The sequence below is a fragment of the Hemiscyllium ocellatum genome, chromosome 1 (assembly GCF_020745735.1).
Source record: "Hemiscyllium ocellatum isolate sHemOce1 chromosome 1, sHemOce1.pat.X.cur, whole genome shotgun sequence".
NCBI lineage: Eukaryota > Metazoa > Chordata > Chondrichthyes > Orectolobiformes > Hemiscylliidae > Hemiscyllium > Hemiscyllium ocellatum.
In genome coordinates, this window is record NC_083401.1 from 17362170 (window position 1) to 17384261 (window position 22092).

Below are 22092 nucleotides of genomic sequence, written 5' to 3' on the forward strand. Positions count from 1 at the left end.
TGAATGACCAGCTCTCTTTCTTAGTTTTTATGTTTCTCAAGTTAGTGTACCGGGTCAGCTAACAGCCAAGGAAGTATGTGATATCTTATCAAGTGGGTTTCATACCAGAGTAAGGATGTTCCACTGCAACAAAATATGATTTTTGCAAGATCTCATTTGGAGCATAACATTTATACTCCTTTCCTTAAGCACTATTAAATAACATCCATGCCACAGAAATTCCAGGCAATGACCATCAACAACAAGAGACAATCTGACCACCACCCTCTTGATATTTAATGCCATTTCAATCACTGAATCCCCTGCTATCAACATCCTGGGGTCACCATTGACCAGAAACTCAACTGGATTCCCATACAAATACACATAGCTACAAGAGAAGGTCAGAGGATAGGAGTCCTGCAGTGAGTAACTCACCTCCCATCACCCTAAAGCTTGACCATCATCGTCAAGGCACAAGTCAGGAGTGTGATGGAATACTCCCCAGATGCCTGGATGCAGGCAGCTCCAACAACATTCAAGAAGTTGACACCATCTAGGGCAAAGCAGCCCACTTGATTGGCACCACATCCACAGGCATCCCCTTCCTCCACCATCAAAATACTCAGTAGCAGCAGTGTGTACTGTCTCCAAGACGCACTGCAGAAATTCACCAAAGATCCTCAGATAGCACCTTCCAAACCCAGGACCACTCTTCTTTACTCATTGACAGGATGAGGGCATCACTGGTTAGGCCAGCATTTATTGCCCAGAGGGCAGTTAAGAGTCAACCACATTGCTAGAGGTCTTGAGTCACATGTAGGCCAAACCATGTAAGGATGGAAGTTTCCTTCCCTAAAGGGCATTAGGGGACCAGATGGGTTTTTTCTGCCAATTGACAATAGATTCATGGTCATCATTTGATACTTAATTCCAGATTTTGTTCTTATTAAATAAAGATTCGCAGGATTCGACCCTGCATCCCCAGAACATTATCGGGGTCTTCAGATTAATAATCTAGCAATAATACCACTAAGCCTTCCTCTCCTCTTACACTTCCACCTAGAAAGATAAGGACAGCAGATAGATGGGAACACCATGTCTTGCGAGTTCTTTTCCAAACCACTCACCATCCTGACTTGGAAATATATCGCCATTCCTTCAGTGTGACTGGATCAAAGTCTTGGTATTCCCTTCCAAAGGACATTGTGGGTCAAGCTGCAGCACACAGGTTGTAGCAGTTCAAGAAGTCAGCTCATGAAGGGAAACTAAGAATGGGCAATAAACACTGACAAGCCAACGATGCCCACCCCCTTCAAGTGAATGAACAAAATGCATTTGCATTACTGGAGATGCAACAAGGATTCACTAAATTGTTTGCTGGGTTGACAGGCTCCTCCAATCAGGATGGATTGAGAAGAACGTGGTTATTCACTTGCATTTACAGGGAACTCACTGAAAATATAGGATTATTTGTGAGCGTGTCGGGGTCCATGTTGAGAGCCTATTTCCTCGCTGGAGTGGAAAAGAGAACTCTGGCCAAAGGGCCAATAAAATTAAAATGATCAAAATCATTAAATTTATGAAAGTGATTTTCAGGGTAAACATCAAGAAAAGGGAGAACAAGACTTAGAGGCCATAAATCGAAGACAGCTACTAATAAACGCTATAGGGAATAGAGGCCAAAACGCTGTGCCTAACGAGTGGCTGTCATTTGGAACTCACTACCACATGGAACTGAACAGCAGAGAAATATGTTCGGGTGATCTAGTTAACAACATAAGAGAAAAATAAATGGAATGGTACGGCATGTGAAAAACATTAATATTATTGGTTTATTCATTCAAAGGATGCCGGCATCGCAAGCATCACTGACAGCATTTGCTGTTCTTTCCCAGAACATTTGAGAATCAACCCCATTGCTGTAGGTATGGAGTCATATGGAGGCCAGACCAGGTAAGGACAGCAGTTTCCTTCCCTCAAGGGTATTAGTGAATCAGATGGTTTTTTTTCCCCCCAACAATTGGCAATGCATTGATGGTTATCATTAGACTCTTAATTCCAGGTTTGTACTGAATTCAATTTCCACGAAATGCCATGGTGAGATTTAACCTGGAGAAAGTGAGGATGGCAGATGCTGGAGATCAGAGTCCAGAGTGTGGTGCTGGAAAAACCATACCAGATCGGGCAACATCCATGGTGCAGAAGAACCAACGTTTTGAGCATAAGAATGGTGGGATTTAAACCCAGGCCCCCGGGACATTACCTAGGTTTCTGGATTAAGAGTCCAGTGATAACACCAGTAGAGTATTACCTTCCCCCACATGTAGACCAGACTAGGTAAGGAGAGTAGATTTCCTTTCCCAACTTGTGAACTAAAAAGATCAACAACAGGCCAGTTTTTCTTTTGAATATTGAATTCCAATTTCACTACCTGCTCCAGTGGGAAAGCACAATCTCCAGTCCTCCAGACTGTTAGCTTAGAGATCCAGTGCACTAACCTAGTGCAATTAACACAAAGTCACCACCTTTCTCCCATGTCTGAGCATGGATTAGACAGGCCTTAGATATATTTCCAAGATGCACTTTGAACTCTCATCTCTGGAATTCCTCCCAATCCCTTTCTCAGGGAAGGAATTGTCTCATTACACCTTTTTCCTCCTTACCAAGGCTCCTTAAAACCTAGCTGTTACATCAAATATGGTATCGGCACATTCTCCTCCAAGCCACATGCTGACATTTGAACTACATTACCATTCCTTCAGTGTTTCTGGCTCAAAATCCTTCTCAAGGACAAATAGAGATGGGCAATAAATGGCCAATGATGCTCACAGATCATGAAGGGGAAAAAGAAACGAGCTCTTAATCTTCAGCATTAATATCTCCATGTCACGGTCAACTGCTTTACTATGATGCTGCTGTGAAGTACCTTAGACCATTTTATCCTGTTAAATCCATTACATAAACATGACAAATGCAAGCTGCTGGGATTGTGATTGCATTTCTTCAATCTCAGTAACAAGTTTGGTAACCTCTTTATAAGGTTTACCATTTAATGTTTAATTACTTAAGCACTTTCAAGTTGTTTGATATCATCTCCACAGTTCTGGATATTTGTTGAGATATTTGCCTTTGGTCACTGAAAAGCTGACATATGTCAGAAAGCTAAAGCTACCACAGTCCTACCAGACCATAAAGCTGCTCTCTCATTCCAGAGAGACGACTGGTGGTGGCTTAACCTGAGGCTTTTCATACCTCAGGCGAGGGAAAACATTGAGAATGGTAACCTCAGCTGGCTCACAAACCAGCCATCTACCCAACCAAGCTAACCAACAAATGTCTATTCACACCAATAAAGAACAGCACACATATTCAGAGAATCATATGGAATCAAATTACTGTCCTCATCTTTTCAAAAGAAAGCTTCCTGGTGTATTCCGGCTGTAGTGCTTGGGGTGTAAGGATATCTACATTGTTGTTGTGGAGGGAGTTCCAGGTTTTTAACCTAGTGAGATGGACTTGCGCCTGGAGGTGTTCTCTTGTATCTGCTGAGCTTGTCCTTTGAGATGAAAACAGTAACATATTTGGAAGGTCTTGTCCAAGGAGCCTTGGTGAGTTACTTCAGTGCATCTTGTAAGTGGTAGCTACTGCTGCTACTGAGCAATAGTGGTGGAGGGATTAAATATTGAAGGTGGTGGATGGGGTGTCAATCAACATATGTCCTGAATGATATCAGGAGTCTTGAGTGTTCTTGGACTCGTTAAAGCAAGTGGAAAGTGTTCCATCAATCTGTTGTCTTATGCTTTGTAGGTGGTGGACAGGAACTGGGAAGTCAGGAGGTGAGTTACTCATTATACGACTCCTAATCTCTGAATTGCTCTTGTAGACACAATATTTACATGGCTGATCCTGTTCAGTTTCTGGTCTTTAGTAATCTCCAGGAAGTTGATAGTGGGAATGCAGTGACGATAATTAAACATCAATGCCAATGGATTGATTCTGTCTTGTTGGCATGGTAATTGCCTGGCAATTGGGTAGTGTAAATGTTGCTTGAAACTTGTCAGCCCAAGTTTGGCTATTGTCCAGATCTTGCAACATAGACTGATTGAGGATCTGAGAAATTGTGAATAGTGACAAATATTGTGCAACCATTAGTGGACATCCCCACTTCTGACCTTGTGATGGACGAAAGGTCATTGATGAAGCCGAAGATGGTTGGGCCTCGGATCCTACCCTGAGGAACTTCTGCAGAGATGTCCTGACCTCTAACAACCACAACCTCTTTCTGTGTGCCAGAAATGACTTCAACAGTGGGGAGTCATTCCCTCAATTCCCAATGATTCCAGTTTTTTTAGGGGTCCCTGTTATCCCACATGGTTGATTGCAGCCTTGATGTCACATTTGTCCGTGTTTGAACGAAGGTTGTAATGAGGTCAGAAGCTGAATGGCCCTGGTGGAACCCAAATTAGGCGTCACTGAGCAGGTTATTGCTGAGCAGGTGCTGATTGAATAGTACTGTTGAAGACAACTTCCATCACTTTACTGATGATCGAGAGTAGACTGATGGGGTGGTAATTGGCTGGGTTGGATTTATCCTGCTTTTTTATATACAGGACTTAAGTGGGCAATTTTACACATGGATGCTATAGTTGTAGCTGGACAGGAACAGCTTGGCTAGGGGCATGGCCAGTCATACAGTACTAATGACAGAGTATTATTAGTTCCCATAACCTGTGCAGCATCCAGCGCTTTTAAGCTGTGCTTGATATTACATGAAGTGAATCGAATTGGCTGAAGACTGGCATCTGTGACGCTGGGGACCTCTCGAAGTGACTGAGATGGATCATCCACTTATCCCTTCTCACAGAAGATTGCTGCTCCTCTCTCATTGAGGACTCTCCTCCTCCGGTAGGTTAACTGCCTACCACTGCTCACAACAGAACATGTTAGGACTGCAGAGCTTAGACCTGTTAGTCATGGATAGCTTAGCTATGTTTTATCACTTGCTGCTGATTTTGTTTGTCACACAAGTAGGTAATTTTGTGTTGCTCCTAACATACCTTCCTGTACTCTCTATTGAATTTTTCATGTTTGGAGATGCCAGTGTTGGACTGGGGTGGACAAATTTAAAAATCACACAACACCAGGTTATAGTCCAACAGGTTTAACTGGAAGCACAGGCTTTCAGAGTGCTGCTCCTTCATCTGGTGGACAACCACCTGATGAAGGAGTGGCGCTCCGAAAGCTAGTGCTTCCAATTAAAACTGTTGGACTATAACCTGGCGTTGTGTGATTTTTTGACTTTGAATGTTTCACTCTTTGTTGCCAATCAAAACGAATCTGTAATGACCACCAGCTAGTCTCAGGCACTGAATCTGTCTGGATGCATTCAATGACATGGCTACCTGGATTAACCCACTACATTTGCCCTGACACCGTCCTTACTAAATGCTATCAAATGACTCTTACAATTGGGTAAAACAAATCATCGACAGATTCTGCAGAACATGTCTCCTCATCTTTTCCCTTCATCAAAGTTACACGACACCAGGTTATAGTCCAACAGATTTATTTTAAATCACAAGCTTTCGGAGCATTGCCCCTTTGTCAGATGAAGTGACTTTTAACACTGCCAACAGCGGCACCGCTACATCACGTTTCCCTTCATCAGCCGCACAGGAACTGCCCACAACTGCACAGTCAGGTAGGCATGGTATTTACTCCTTCCAGCATCTGCGAATTCTGGATAGCTGCCCCTCATGGGGTTTTTGAATCCTGCTTGAACTAACATATTGGAATACGTAGACCACCGTGATATTTGCTCAATGAGTTGCCATATTTTGGGGTTTTCTCCTGTGTTTACCAACAGTTGGTTCTGCCATAACTTCTCCAACGTGAATTGACTTTAACGCGATTGAAGAGTTTAGACCATCATTTGTAGAACACAAACTTTCTTTATCTGTAGTGACCATAATGTGATTCCAGCCCCATTTGTATAAAATGGCCTGGCTATTACACAATTTTCTTATAAAGCGAGATTGCACAAGAACGGAACTATCACATTATATCAGAACCAACTGTCTGTTTGCTAATGCAGCGAGTGAATCCATTACAAACCTCATCATGATATTTGGAAGATGATACCATCAAACAAGTTCAAAGGTTCAATTCAGTGTAGAATGAGCAGCTTCTTCCCCCAAATCAGCTATCAATGCTCAGGTTTTATGATAATTCATGAATTCACTATTTTAGTACAACATAAACAGGTTCCCCATTTCCTCATGACAACAAATTCACCAATGCAGGTCAATTCTTGAACGCAAGCATTAAAGTCTTCTGTCCAATGCATATCCTATCTATTGGTTCTGGACAGAATCACAGGATTGAGGGCAGATTCTTCATCCATAGTTCGAGTCCGACAGCATGGAGCAGGCCCTTTGGCCCAAATTGGTCCATGCTATAATGGTCAAGGAAGGGCAAACAAAGAAGGTGTTGCCCTCTTCTTGAACTGCCTTTTCCCAACCTGGTTTACAGACAGTGAGCTTTAGTATCACCTCCTTCATTCTGTGCATGAAATATCTCCAACTTGAAGCACGTGCCAAACCACCTTCAGTAGCCTCTCACTCATGGATTCACGTCCGTCTCCACAAACTCATGCACACAATCCCAGGCTGAAATCACAGCGCGGTGCTCACAGAGATTTCACTGCTGCTGTTGCTACCTTTTACATGCTAAACCCCCTCCGGATGCTGTGAAAGACATCAGCAAAGGACCTCTCCTCTGAATTTTGAGGGGCCATTTATCCCTCAATCAACAGCATGAGAAAAAAGCTCTGTTTGTGTGAGAGTTCACCGGGTATCAACTGGTGGCCAATTTACAACAGCGACTGCCCATGGGATGCTGTGGGGTGGTCGTGAGGTCAATTGGCGTTTCCTTCTTCCCAGTACCTCACTGTTCCACCTTTAATCCTCAGCAAACACAGATCAACTCAATAAAAACAAATTAACAATCAACGTCTACCTGAAACCGTCGCATGTCTCGTGGATTCCCAGCATTTTTCAAACAGTTTTGATTGCACTTGAGGAAGAATTTTAAGAAGAATCTGCAGAAATGAAAGAAAATTACTGTCAGCAGAATAAAACCAAGAACCACACATGCTGGAAATCTGAAACAGAAACAGAAATTGCTGACTCTTCGTCAGAACTCGGATGGCAAAAACAAAATGATGGTCAAGATTAGGTGTTAGGGACTTGGCTCACATTCAGATTTTACATATTGCCAAGCCAAATACAATTGATACTTCAGGATATAAATATATTGGAGAAGATTCAAAGAAGGCTTACAGACTAATATCTGGAATGTACACAGAGCATGCTGGATAAGTTCTGAAGAAGTCATATCGGACTCAAAACATTAACTTTCCACAGAGTTTCTCCAGCGTCTTTGTGTCTGTTGCAAATTTCCAGTATCCATAGTACTTTCTCTTTATTGAAGTAACTGCAATGAAGATTGTCTATTGAGCAAAGGTTGGACAATCCAGTAATCTTGTATCCCCTGGCACTTAGCAGACACACAGTGGCTCAATGGTTAGCACTGCTGCCTCACAGCACCAGGGACCCAGGTTTGATTCCTGTTTCAGGTGACTCTCTGTGTAGAGTTTGCACATTCTCCCCATGTCTGTGTGAGTTTCCTTCGGGTTCTCTGGTTTCCTCCCACAGACTAAAGGTGTGCAGGTTAGGTTGACTGGCTATGCTAAATTGTGGGGAGAAAGTGAGGACTGCAGATGCTGGAGATCAGAGCTGAAGAGTGTGGTTCGGAAAAGCACAGCCAGTCAGGTAGCATCCGAGGAGCAGGAGAATCGACATTTCCAGCATAATCCCTTCATCAGGAATGAAGAGCTTATGCTTGAAACATCGATTCTCCTGCTCCTCGGATGCTGCCTGACCTGTTGTGCTTTTCCGAACCACACTCTTCGGCTATGCTAAATTGCTCATGGTATCCAGCGAAGTGCAGTCTAGTTAAGTAGCCATAGGAAATACAGGGATATGTGGGATGGGTCTGGGGGAGGGGATGCTCTTTGGTATGGGCTGACGGCCTTGCTTCCATACTGCAGGCATTCTATGCTTCTAGGATGTGACTCAATTAAAGACAGATAAGATCCTGATGGGGTTTGGCTCATTCTTACTGGAGAATTGAGAACGAGGGGTCATGGTTTAAAAATCAATTGTTGCCTCATTAAAAGAGAGAGAAATAAAATTATGTTTTCTCACTCGTGTTTGGAACTCTCTTCCTGAAAACGGCCTTGAATATTTTTAAAGTAGTGGCAGACACTTTCTTTTTGAGTAATAGGTTGAAGGCATTATCAGGGTAGACAGGAAGGTGAATCTGAGATTATAATCTGATGTTATTGACTGTAGGAGCAGGTTCAAGGGGCTGGGTGGTGCACACTAAGCGTAGCAGCATGCAAATTAAACTTTTACTGAGCGGTCTTCCTATTGACCATTTCCCACCATTTTGCCATTTTTATACTTTGAGGAGAACTAAGGTCCTAATTACCCACACGACCGGTCTCCTGACAGGAAAGGCTGCCCTCGATCTTTCTCTAGCCAGACTGAATCGGGCAATTCCCTCCTGATTATCCCTTCCAGTCCCTGGCTGATCACCTCCCCACCCCTCACTCCCTGCAGCCTCCAGGCTCTCCCGCAGGGAACAGCAACATTTCACCTTACAGAAAGCAATGTAGCATCCTGTCGCATGAGAGAGGCACGAGAGAGGGGAGAGAAGTTGCAAAGAATGAACAGATTGAATTACACAGCAAGCTTGGAAGAGAAGGTTTAGAGGAGATTTCATTGATATTTCAAAATCCACCTTCTCCCCATGCCAGCCAACAGCTTTTCTCTTTCACCTTTGACACACTTTTAGAGTCGAGAGCGTGGTGCTGGAAAAGCACAGCCGGTCAGGCAGCATCCAAGGAGCACGAGAATCAACATTCAGAGCATAAGCTCTTCGTCAGGAATTTCCAGCGTCACATTCTCGACTCTGATCTCCAGCACCTGCAGTCTTCACTTTCTCATACTTTTAGAGTCAGAGAGTCATAGAGATGTACAACAGGAAATTGACCCATTGGTCCAATCGTCCGTGCAGACCAATTAATCTAGTCCCATTTGCCACCACTTGGTCCATATTCCTCTAAACCCTTTCTATTCATATACCTGTCCAGGGTTTAAATGATGTAATTGTACCATCCTCCATCACTTGCTCTGGCAGTTCATTCCATACACGCACCACCCTCTGCATGAAAAAGTTGCCCCTTAGATCCCTTTTAAACATTTCCCCTCTCACTCAAAACTTATACTGCTTCTCTTCTCTCTGATGTTCTTGAATTTCCTCCATTTATGTAGAAAATAGGAGCAGGAATAGGCCATTTGACTCTTTAAGTCTGCTCCACTACTCATTATGATCATTGCTATTCATTAACCTGAATAGTGTGTTCCCAGTTATCTCCCCATACCCTTCAGCCCTAAGTTCTGTCTGCAATTGTTTTGAAGTTGAAGGTACCTTTAAGAGAAAGTGAATGCTGTTTTGCGCTAAGAGCTTACAAGCACCTGTCCTATGACTAGCTAGCAGTCTCAGAGTGTACTGGAAAATTGAAAATATGTCACATTTGGCTGTGAAATAGATATCTGATTTGTTTTGTCAACAATTCAAATCTAACCAATCAGTTTAGATTTATGCCCAGGATACTAAAACCCAATTGAGTTTGAATTTAGTGTTTTTGCCAATCACGAACTAATGAGATGATCCAACGTTAGGAGTATTAAGAAGCAGATATTTTGAAAGTTTGACAGAGAGACCAACTGCCATCAACAGAGTAACTGCCAGTAAAACACTCTCTATCAAAGGTACTCTTTTCATATGAAACATCTTTGCAGTAAAAGACAGAAGACGACCCAGGGAGATCGCAACAGAAAGAAGGCCACTGGAGACGTTAGCTGCTATGTGGCTTTGAAATTAAGTCGATATAATTTTAATACGGGTTGTTATGGGAACAGTATATTGTTATAGAGCTCGAGGCAGATAACAAGCAGTTAGGAAAAGGGAAGCTTAGAGTTGTAAATAGTTGTTTAATGTTCATTTTTAGAGTTAAAGAATAAATTGATACTTTTTCTTTAATGAGAAGAATTTGGGAGCTCTCTGTCCCTCATACTTTTAACAGATTACGAAGCAAGGTAAGCTCTTCTGGGTGTTTCGGTGAATTAGCAGTGGGTTCGCTGCCATGTCATACCCGATAACAATCGTGCTCCACATTTCTCTCTCTCCTGAACCTAAGTGCATTACACTTTCCAACCTCACCCTAACCCCTGCCTTTATCCGTATCCCAGTTTTGTTACAATCTGTAACTATCCCAATGAGACCATTTGACACCTGACACAGAATGTAGACCTTTAACCCACCCTCTCAGTTTAGGAGTTCATTCAGCAACACAGTAAACTCAGCTCAATCTCCAGGACCCTAGCTTTCAGAGGTCCAACCCCAACTTTTACATCTTTAACTAATACAGCTACACCCTCACCAAACCCTGCAAGAACATGACCACCGCAAGCTTAGAACAATTCCCTCCTCTGCACCCCATTGCATCTTCTCCTTCCATCCATGCCTCACATCCTGCCTGAAACAGCTTCCCCCTCTCTCTTTCTGTTCAGGCCTGCCCTATTGCGTTTCGACTGATCATGGCCAAACTCAATCATGCCCTGTCAACACATTCCCCTGTGAGGAAACAGCAGTGGCCTCAGCAACACACTGACACACAGTTATACATCTTCAGGCAGATATTCCCTGCTTGTATATAACTGGAAAGCTATTAAATCTGGTGGGATGGCCAGAAAATAAGATATCACGAGATGCTAACGTAAGCAACGGTAGCATAGTAGTAATATCAATGGGTTAGTAATCCAGAAACCTGGCTAACATTCTGGGAACATGGGCTTGAATTTCACCAGGACAGGCAGCGAAATTAAAATTTGATTTGCTGTATAAGATCTAGTCGCATAATGACCATGTAAGCACTGTCTATTGTCCTAAAATCCCATCTGTTTCACTAACGTCATTCAGTGAAAGAAATCTGCCATCCGTATCTGGTCTGGCCTATTTGTGACTCCAGACCCACAGCAATACGGTTGAGTTTTACCTGCCCTCTGGGCAATTTGGACTGGGCAATAAATGCTAGTCTGGCCTACAACAACTATGCTCCATGAATGAACTTTTAAACATGCCATTGGAAGCTTGATCTGCAGCTTGCAAAGTTCTGACAGTGTAATATCTAGCTTCATCCTGCCACAGGGAACTTGCTGTCGGTTTTCAGCAGAACTGCGCTCTTCTACCAACCAAGTTTCCAATGTTTGAGGTCAAAGATTCTTCATCAGAGACAAAAATAGAAATTGCTGGAAAAGCTCAGCAGCATCTGTGGAGAGAATGCAGCGTTAACGTTTCAGGCCGAGTGTCTCTTCCTTCAAGAAATCCTTAATCAGACATTGCCCATGCAAGGGTCATGTGTGTTTATCTCTGCAAACGGCCTTCTGACCTGCAGAGCATTTCCCAGTTTTGGTAGATGCATGTGGAACTAGCATGGGTGAAGTCAGCAGGAGGAATGTTTAACAGAGAAACATTCAAACGTCATTTGAGGAGAACAATTAAAGAAAGTGATGTAAATGAGGAAGTGGCGTTTATATGATACCAGCCTGTTTTTTTGTTTTGTTTGAAAATGTGCAAATTGTCAGACTATTGTATTTTTCTGCTTCTTACCTCATCTCAGAGCTCAATGTTCTCTCATCATTTGGAATTTAATCTCAGTGATGAGAGGCTGCAGAGCTCTGAGGTGCAAATGGGTCTGATGTGATTTGATCTGATTGATTATTGTCACGTGTACTAGGTTGAGTGAAAGGTTTTGTTTTTCATGCAGTACACACAGATCATGCCATACAAAGCTCATAGGGGATCAGCACAGAGTGTGGAATACAAAACCAGAGGCGGCTGGAAAAGCTCAGCAGGTCTGGCAGCGTGAATGCAGAGAAATCAGAGTTAATGTATCAAGTCCAGTGACCGTTCCTCAGAACTTCTGAGCAAAGGTCACGTGACCCGAAACGTTAACTCTGATTTCTCTTCACACAAACTGCCAGACCTGCTGAGCTTTTCCAGCCACCTCTGGTTTTGTTTCTGATTTACAGCATGTGCAGTTCTTTCGGTTTTTATTGAAGAATACAAAGTTATGGCTGCAGAAAGTGCACGAGAAGTAAGATCGACATGAGATTTAAAATTTGAGAGGTCCATTCAAAAGTCTAATAGCAGCAGGGGAAGGAGCTGTTCTTGAACCTGTTGGTGTGTGTGTTTCAGCTATTGTATGTCCTGCCTGACGGAAGAGGTTGGAAGAGATTATAACCGGGGTAGGAGGGGTTTTTGATGTTGCTGCCTTCCTGAGGCAACGAGAAGTGTAGATAGATGGAAGTTGAGATGATGAATTCCTGATGAAGGGCTTATGCCTGAAACATGGATTCTCCTGCTCTTCAGATGCTGCCTGACCTGCTGTCCATTTCCAGCACCACACTCTGGACTCAGCACCTGCCATCCTCACTTTCGCCTCAGTGGATTGCGTGATGGACCAGAGCTGAAAAATGTGTTGCTGGAAAAGCGCAGCAGGTCAGGCAGCATCCAAAGAGCAGGAGAATCGATGCTTCGGGCATGAGCCCTTCTTCAGAAATGAAGAAGGACTCATGCCCGAAATGTCGATTCTCCTGCTCTTTGGATGCTGCCTGACCTGCTGCGCTTTTCCAGCAACACATTTTTCAGCTCTGCTCTCCAGCATCTGCAGTCCTCACTTTTTCCCTGCGTGATGGACCAGGCTGTGTTCACATGGATTTTGTGTGCAAGTTGCAAAAGGCTTCTAGGCTGGTACAACAAGTAATTGGGAAAGCTAATATCATCATTTATCGTGAGGGTAACTGACGACAAAGGTAGGGAGGCTTACTTCAATCGTACAGGGCATTGTTGACATTGCAATTGAAATGCTGACACGGCATTATTTTAGAAAGTGTGTGAATACATTGGAGACCATTCAGAGAAGGTGTACCAGATAAGTACCTGGAATGGGGTGGGTTATTTTACGAGGAAAGATTGGGCAGGCTGACCTATTATTGACTGGAGTTCAGAAGAGTTAGAGGGAACTTAATTGAAACATATAATGCCCTGTAGGATCTTGACAAGGTAGATGTGGAGAGAATGTTTCCTTTTTAAGGCGAATTGAGATGGTTTAAAAATCAGACGTCATCTGTTCAAAATAGCTGGAAAGTAAAACCCAAAGAACTATAGATGCTGGAAAAGAGAAACAAAAACAGAAGTTGCTGGAAAAACTCTCCAAGTTTGGCAGCATCAGTGGAGAGAAAGCAGAATTAAGTTAGAACAGTTCTGAAGAAGGGTCACTGGACCTGAAAAATTAATTCTGCTTTCTCTCCACAGATGCTGTTGGACCTATTGAGCTTTTCCAGGGGGTACGAAGGGGCAACACAAGCAGTTCTAAACAATGTGCAGCATCAGTGTGACCTACAGTTACATAGTGTTAATCTTTTAACGCATATTGAGAGAGTAATTAGCAAAGTACAAACTGCATAGTCAAAGCAATGGAGCAGGAGAAATACACTGACTGGATTCCTCTACAGAAAGTCAAATGGACTCAATGGGCTGAATGGCCTCCTTCTCAACCATGATAACTCTAGTAATCCATGCTGTGCCACTGCTGTACATAATATGGAATATGTTGTGATACAAGCATAATTCTCCCATGCTATATAACACAGTGTTACTGAGTAGAATAGTCTTGTATATATTATATAACTCACTGGATACTAACGGAACAGTTTGCAAGGCTTCTAGTGTGGAGTCCTATATGATTATCTTTGGGTCAATGGCAGAATTTATACATCATTCAGCGTAACCTCTCAACTCACAATTCTATCTCAATTCTATCCCAGCGTTCTATCGCAATCCTTTATTGGACATTATGTGTCCAGCTGCATTATTCACTGGGGAGCTGTCACAGATCATGTCACATCTAAAACATCCATTAACACATTAACCAGACCGAGAGGTGTTCAGATTCTGATTGGTAAAATTGGTCAGATCATAAATGAAAATCCATTCCCAGCCCCAGCTTCAATTAGCCACTGGGCAAAGATTCAAAGCTGGAGGCATTTAAAAAAAAGAATGCGACGGGGAAAATCTTCCCTCAAACTGAGACTGGTTACAGATAATTTTAGGAGGAAGTGAGGAACGTTTCAGAGAACACCTCTGGGACATCCGGACCAACCAACCCAACCACCCCGTGGCTCAACACTTCAACTTCCCCTCCTACTCCACCAAGGACATGCAGGTCCTTGGACTCCTCCATCTCAAGACCATAGCAACATGACGGCTGGAGGAAGAGCACCTCATCTTCCGCCTAGGAACCCTCCAACCACAAGGGATGAACTCAGATTTCTCCAGCTTCCTCATTTCCCTTCCCCCCACCTTGTCTCAGTCCCAACCCTCGAACTCAGCACCACCTTCCTAACTGCAATCTTCTTCCTGACCTCTCCGCGCCCACCCCCACTCCAGCCTATCACCCTCACCTTAACATCATTCCACCTATCGCATTTCCAATGCCCCTCCCCCAAGTCCCTCCTCCCTACCTTTTATCTTAGCCTGCTTGGCACATTTTCCTCATTCCTGAAGAAGGGCTCGTGCCCGAAACGTCAATTCTCCTGCTCCTTGGATGCTGCCTGACCTGTTGCGCTTTTCCAGCAACACATTTTCAGTACAGATAATTTTAGTCAACCTGCTCAGAGATACTTTGACACACGCACAGTGATTGAATCTTTCTGTCGGTATGACTTGGATCCCAATGGCTGTAACTCCTTCTCCTCCACGACGGCCCCCTCCCCACTCCCCACACTTGTCTCCTGACTGTGGGGCTTCTTAATCGGGGTCTCATGGAGAGATTCGTCACCATCTCCCATCATTTGTGTCCCTCCCTCTGTATCTTATCGATTGTCAGCTGGTCTGACCCCGCCAGAAGCTCAGCTAATGCCTTTTATTGCTCTCAGGTTTCAGTAATGAGGATCATTCTGTGCAGGAACATAATCCGCCCGCATCAGAGAAAGTGAAGGAGTATGGGTGAGGGCCAATTGAATTTAACCCTTTGAGTGCCATGCATCTTGATTTACAATGTTCAGCATTGTGTTCACATGCCTGTCAGGGCTGACAATCCCCGAGGGTATTTGGGATTTAAAGATTAATCTCCATGACACTGTTACAAGACTTTGCTTTAGTTCTTCCAGCCAGTAGAGTGGCTGTGAGTCACATATGCAACTGGCTCACTCATCGAAGAGTGTGGTGCTGGAATAGCACAGCCGGTCAGACAGCATCCGAGGAGCAAGACAGTTTACATTTCAAGCCTCAGGAGTGAGGCTTGTGGCCCAAAGAAGCTGAGAGATAAATGGGAGAGGGTGAGGAGTGGGGCTGGAGGAAGGTAGCTGGGAATGTAATTGGTAGATGGAGGTGGGGCTGAAGGTGATAGGTCAGAGAGGAGGGTGGCGCTGATAGGTGGGAAGGAAGATGGGCAGGTAGGACAGTTCAAGAGGGTGGTGCAGAGTTGGAAGGTTGGATCTGGGGTAAGGTGAGGAGAGGGGAAGTGATGAAAATGGTGAAATCCACATTGTCTCCTTGACCATGACCTCACATTGCATCACCAAACTGTCATCTCTTAGACCACCCACAACCTTATCACCTCTGGAGATCTCCCATCCACAGCCTCCTCATAGTCTGGGAACTCTACACTGCCCGGTTCTACCTCTTACCCAAAAATTAACAAGCCTAACTGACCCATCGTCTGGGCCTGCTCCTGCTCCACCGAACTTATCTCCGCATACCTCAACACTATCCTGTCCTCCTTGGTCCAGGATGTCCACACATACATTCAGCACACCACCTATGCCCTTCACCTCCTCCATGACTTTCGTTACCCCGGCCCCCAATGCCTCATCTTCACCATGGACTTCCAGTCCCTGTACACATTCATCAGCCATGATGAAGGCCTCCAAGCCCTCCATTTCTTCCTTTGACACTGACCCAATCAGTGCCCTTTCCACTGACATACTCACCCATTTGATTAGCTGAACTGATCCTCGCCTTCAACAGTTTTTCTTTCAAATCCCCCGACTTCTTCCAGATGAAAGGGATGTCCATGGGCCCCTCCATAGATCCCAGCTATGCTTGCCTCTTCATCGGGTACATGGAACAGTCCATCTTCTGAAGCTACACTGGCACCATTCCACACCTTTTCCTCTGCTACATTAATGACTGTATCAGTGCCACCTTTTGCTCCCACGAGGAGGTTGAACAGTTCATCAACTTCACTAACACCACACTCTCGTTCCCAATCACTATGCCTGCACATCATCTTTTTCACAATCTGGATATTGCTGGTGGGCCAGTGTAATTGCTGATTATTGGCAACTCGGAAATAATAATAGGGAATCAATTATTTGCCAGCAAAATTATCCTTCAAGTTAACCACATGAACCTATTTGGAAATGAGTGTGCTCTGTTATTTTAGGAAACTTGCATTTATATGTAGTCATAGTCATAGAGTCATATAACACGGAAACAGACCCTTTGGTCCAACCAGTCCATGCTAAACATAAACCCCAAATTAAACTAGTCCCACCCTCCTGTGCCTGGCCCATATCCCTCCAAACTTTCCTATTCATCTATCTATCCAAATGTCTTTAAAACATTGGCACCATACCCACATCCACCACTTCCTCAGAAAGTCCATCCACACCCGCTGGGTAAAAAAAAATTGCCCTTCATGTCTTTTAAAATCTCTCTCCCCTCACCTTAAAAATGTGCCTGCAAGAGTTGAAATCCCCTATCCTCAGGAAACGTTAGCTATCATTAACTCTATCTGTACCTCCCATTACTTTAAAACCCTCTATAAGGTTGCCTCTCAACCTCTTTGCTCCAATGAACAAAGTCCCAGACTATCCAGCCTTTCCTTATAACTCAAATATTCCATACTCGGCAACACCTGGTAAATCTCTTCTGGACCCTCTCCAGCTTAATAACATTCTTCTGATTTTGAGCTTAATCTTTTCTTTCTGATGTCTATGTGCTCCGAGAGACCTATGAGTAAGTTTCAAATACTCCAAACACTCTACACTGAGGTAAAGAAGCAGGTCCCGAGGGAAAAATATCAAGGCAGGGAATTACAGAACCTGGAGCCTCTGGGCAGCTAAAGGCATGGTCACCAGTGGTCAAAAGAAGAATGTGACTGATGCTCAAATGGTCAGAAATAGAGAAGGAAAAAGGTCTCAAAGTTTCAGAGGGCTGGAGAAGATTATAGAGATATGGAGGAGGCAAGACCCTGACAGGAGTCAATCACAAGAATAACCACCTTAATTTTGAAGCTTTGAAGAATCGCGAGGCAACATTTTCGATGAATGGTTATACAATGTAACAATTCAAACACTCAGGAGATATATCTTTTTAAGGTAAGAAACAGACGCATACACTGTTGCCTCAAACCAAAAGGAATTAAGGCCAGTCACAGAATCATACAGATGTGCAGCACAGAAACAGACCCTTCGGTCCAACTCGCCCATGCCGACAAGATATCCTAACCTAATCTAGTCCAAGTTGCCAGCACTTGGCCCATATCCCTCCAAACCCTTCCTATTCATATACCCATCCAGATGCCGTTTAAATGCTGTAATTGTACCAACCTCCACCACTTCCTCTGGCAGCTCATTCCATACACACACCACCCTCTGTGTGAAAAAGTTGCCCCTTAGGTCCCTTTTAAATCTTTCCCCTCTCATCCTAAACTTATGTCCTCTAGTTTCAGACTTCTCCCCGCCCCAGGGACAGTGAAAGAGAACGACTTTACTTATTTCGCAGACCGTCACTTTTGCAAATATTATCTATAAAAAGCGTAGAAATGTCTCCTTCCTCGACAGCCCACCCTTCCCCCAGCTCAATGCATTTTAAGAAAAAAACCTTATTAAAATAGAATAAATAATTAATGCCTGCACAGAGCTTATCAGCAATTATTGGTTTTAGAGCTAATGGGGACTGGCTAATGAGCGGGGAGGGGAAGAACTCTCTCACTGTGTTACAAACGTTCCTGTCTCATTGCCGATTGTCAAAAGATCAAGCGAGAGAGTGTAATGAGACAGCCTTGTGATCCATTACCCTGGCCGAGCCTGCATGTCGTAGCTTACTCTGTCCCGACCGACATAGCAGCAGTCATAAATCAACCAGCATTGGGGCACTGCTGTTCCACATACACTGCGGCCCAAATGCTAACAAACACCCTCATTTGCTGTTCCTGCCTGACCACTGCTTTTGATAACAACAACCATGTGCCTTGGAGTAGCACCACCCATGCAATAAGTCACCCTCCCCCACTTCCCCCAGGGGGCTTTGCTGGCACAGTTAAAAAACACAATGCGGACTGGGACAAGTGACCAAGCGTTCAGTCGAAGGGGGAGGGCATTTTTTTAAAAGTGTGGAGATATTTTTTTCATTCACAGTTGAGGGCATCGCTGGCTGGGCCAGCACTTACTGCCCAGAAAGCAGTTAAGAATCACCCACTTTGTTGTGAGTCTGGGGTGCTGTGTAAGCCAGACCAGATAACGATGCCAGTTCCCTTCCCTGAAGGATATTAGTGGAGTTTGGGGAGGACCAGTTGGAATTTTCCGACAATTGACTATGGTTTCATAGTCATCATCAGACACTCAATTCCAGATTTTTACTGAATTCACAGTGTAATGGGAATGGAACCCCGGTCCCCAGAACAATACCTGGGTCTAATGCTGAACAGTCCAGTGATAATACCACTAGGCCACTGCCTCACCGTTAACAACTTATATTGGAGAAGGTCAGGAGGCAGGCAGGTTTGAGGTGGAGGGGGGGGGGGGGGTATCAGTTGGTAGACAGGATGTCGGCTGATGAAGGTCTTCCAGAAGCCAGATGTGGATGGTAGCTCCGAACTGGAGGAGACAGAGGTTTCAGAGGATTGCAGCGCTGTGTGAGGTCACAGTGCAGACTGAGGCAAGGTCACGGAGGGGTTTGGATATACAATGATGAGAAATTCAAAAATAAAATTGGCCTGGACTGGCATTTGACACAGACCACATTGTTCCCCTTCATCTCACCTCCTCTGTTCCTGTCCCATTCCCACGCATTTTTTTTAGATTACCTACAGTGTGGAAAGAGGCCCTTTGGCCCAACCAGTTCACACCAAACCTCCAAAGAGTAACCCACCCAGACACATTTCCCTCTGACTAATGCACCTAACACTACGGGCAATTTAGCATGGCCAATTCACCTGACCTGCACATCTTTAGACTGTGGGAGGAAACTGGAGCACCTGGAGGAAACCCACGCAGACACGGAGAGAATGCGCAAACTCCACACAGACAGTTGCCCAAGGCTGGAATCGAACCTGGGACCGTGAGACAGCAGTGCTAACCACTGAGCCACCATGTTGTTCATTCAGCTGATAGTCAGTGGGCATCAAGTGCGCTAAGCACTTAGGGTTAGGGTTAGGGTTGATAGGAAAGAGAGACAGAGAGAGAGAGAGAAAGAGAAACAGCTACAGAGGATGACCACGGCCAGCATTTGGAACAGGCCGAAAAGATTCACTTGTCTCTCCCTGCTCTTCATTCTTATGCTCCTTCATTACAATGGAGGCAGTGTCCTATTAAAACAAATACGTATCTTAACTTTTCTCCTCTCGTTTCCAGAGATTATTATTTTAAATCTCACTCAAGGGGTGAGGCTGCCTATCTCTCTTTGCCCTGGAGCAGATGGTGGTGAGCTGGCTTCTTTACCACAGAGGGTTCTCAAGGCTGGGTCATTCAGCATATTCTGCGCTGAGACAGAGACATTTTTAATCAGCGAGTAAAGCACACCTTACAGAAAAAACTGGACTTGAGGGTAATCAGATCAGCCATGATTTCGCTGAATGACAGAGCCTACCTTTTACAAAAATGCATTCACTGGATGTGGATGTCAGCACTTATTGCCAAGTTATGGTTCGCAGCTGTGTCTTACGGTTTGATACAGATTTGAACTATTGGAGTCCTGAAGGTGCACAGCGGGTCAGCAGCATCTGTGGAGCTGGCAAGTAAATGTTCCAGGCTTCCCTGTTCCTGCGATGCTGTTTGACCTAACGTGCTTCTCCAGCTTCACATCTATTGACTGGCTTCCAACATCTGCAGTCCTTACTGCCTCCAAATCGTTGGAGTCCTGAAGGCAAATGTACACTCACTATTGCCATTAGTGAAGGAAACCGCAAGATTTTGTCCCGAGTGAGAATGATAAGTGGACAGTAAGTGTCAACCACTCCCTGAATAAATCGTTCCTGTCCCTCTTTGACCTCTGATGGACTCTGTTGACTATCAAGATCAGTGGTGCTGGAAAAGCACAGCACATCAGGCAACATCCGAGGAGCATGAAAATTGACGTTTCGGGCAAAAGCCTTCCCGGAACGTCAATTTTCCTGCTCCTCAGATGCTACCTGACCTGCTGTGCTTTTCCAGCAATGCTAATCTTGACTCTGATTTCCAGCATCTGCAGTCCTCACTTTTGTCTCTGCTGACTGTAAATCAATTCCTGTGGGAAGATCAGGACAAAGGAGGGGCTTTGTGATTTTGATGAGCAAACAGGTAACACTGTCAGGAGGCATAACACAGTAGAGAGACACAAGAGTTCAAAATTCATGCATTTATGCATCAGAGTGGAGGGGCCAGTGTTGAACAGGTTGGGGGGGAGTTTTGGTGGACGAAGTCAGAACTCACACAACCCCAGGTTCCAGTCCAACAGATTTATTTGAAATCGCAATCTTTTGCAGCATCCCTCCTTCGTCAGGTGAAGTGGAGGGAAGTGCTCAGGCACAGGTTTCTGACAGGACCAGCAAGGGAGGCCATGACACCTCACTATGGCAGCCTGTTCTGAGGCCAGCTCAGTCTTAGCTGACTGGAGGATTGCCCAGCACTGTCAGAAGAAGGTCACTGACCTTCTCCACTCTATCAGCATAACACTCCGATTTATCTCACACACTCTATCTCTGTTGTTGGACCCACCTCCCACCAAGCCTCATCCCTTACCATTCTCATTCCTACCTGCCTGCAGTTAGGGTTTGGAGTGCTTAGTGGGATAACAAGTTGAATAATAACAAGATAATCTAAAGCATTAATAAGGTGCTTAACCACAGAAGGCTGTGGGGGTTAGGACGCTGAATACTTTCAAGAAAATAATAGATTTGTAGAGACAAAAGATACAAAGGGAAAGAATGGGTGTGTGGTGTTAAGGCCGAGTTACGTGATCATACAAATGGTACAGCAGCCTTGAAGGACCAAATGGCCCATTCCTGCTCCTTTTTTTATGTTTCTGCATTTAATGCTTTGTAACCACTTTCATAAAACAGAAGGAATGAGTAGACATTGTGATTGAGGAGGGTAGACATTGTGAGGCAGGAACCATTAAACTTTGTAGATATTTATAGAATCATACAGCATATATACAGATCCGTCGATCCAACCAGTCCATGCTGAATAAAATCCCAAATAAACTGCCCGTGCTTCTGGCCCTTGTCCTTCCAAACCTTTCCCATACATGTACTTATCTCAGTGTCTTGTAAGCATTGAAACTGTGCCTGCATCCACCACTTCCTCAGGGAGGTCATTCCACACACAAGCCACTCTCTTTGTCCCTCATGTCTTTTTTAAATCTCTCTCCTCTCTCCTGAAAAATAATTGTGAAATCCCCCATCCTAGGGAAAAGACACCCGACCTATACCCCTCATTATTTTATAAATCTCTATTGTTTAACTTTATTGAAGTTGGATAAATGACTAGGCCCAGAAGAAATTTATCCAGGCCACAAAGGGAAGCAAAAGAAGAAATAAATTAGTCATTGACCATCATTTTCCCCTCTGGCTACAGTGTGGTGACAGAGTGCTAAGGCAATAACCTGATTTAAAGACAAGGGACAATGCCAATAATTGCAGGCCAGTCAATC

General features: G+C 44.3%; 1 protein-coding gene across 10 annotated transcripts in view; it reads right to left on the reverse strand.

The window, feature by feature from the left end:
- LOC132824232 (transcription factor COE3-like) overlaps positions 1 to 22092 on the reverse strand; it is a 516826-nt gene that overhangs the window by 265606 nt on the left and 229128 nt on the right. For all 10 annotated transcript variants that reach the window (XM_060839322.1, XM_060838666.1, XM_060839181.1 and 7 more), the window contains exon 7: positions 7000 to 7081. In XM_060839322.1, coding sequence (XP_060695305.1) covers positions 7000 to 7081 — 82 coding nt within the window. The remainder of the gene's footprint in view (positions 1 to 6999; positions 7082 to 22092) is intronic.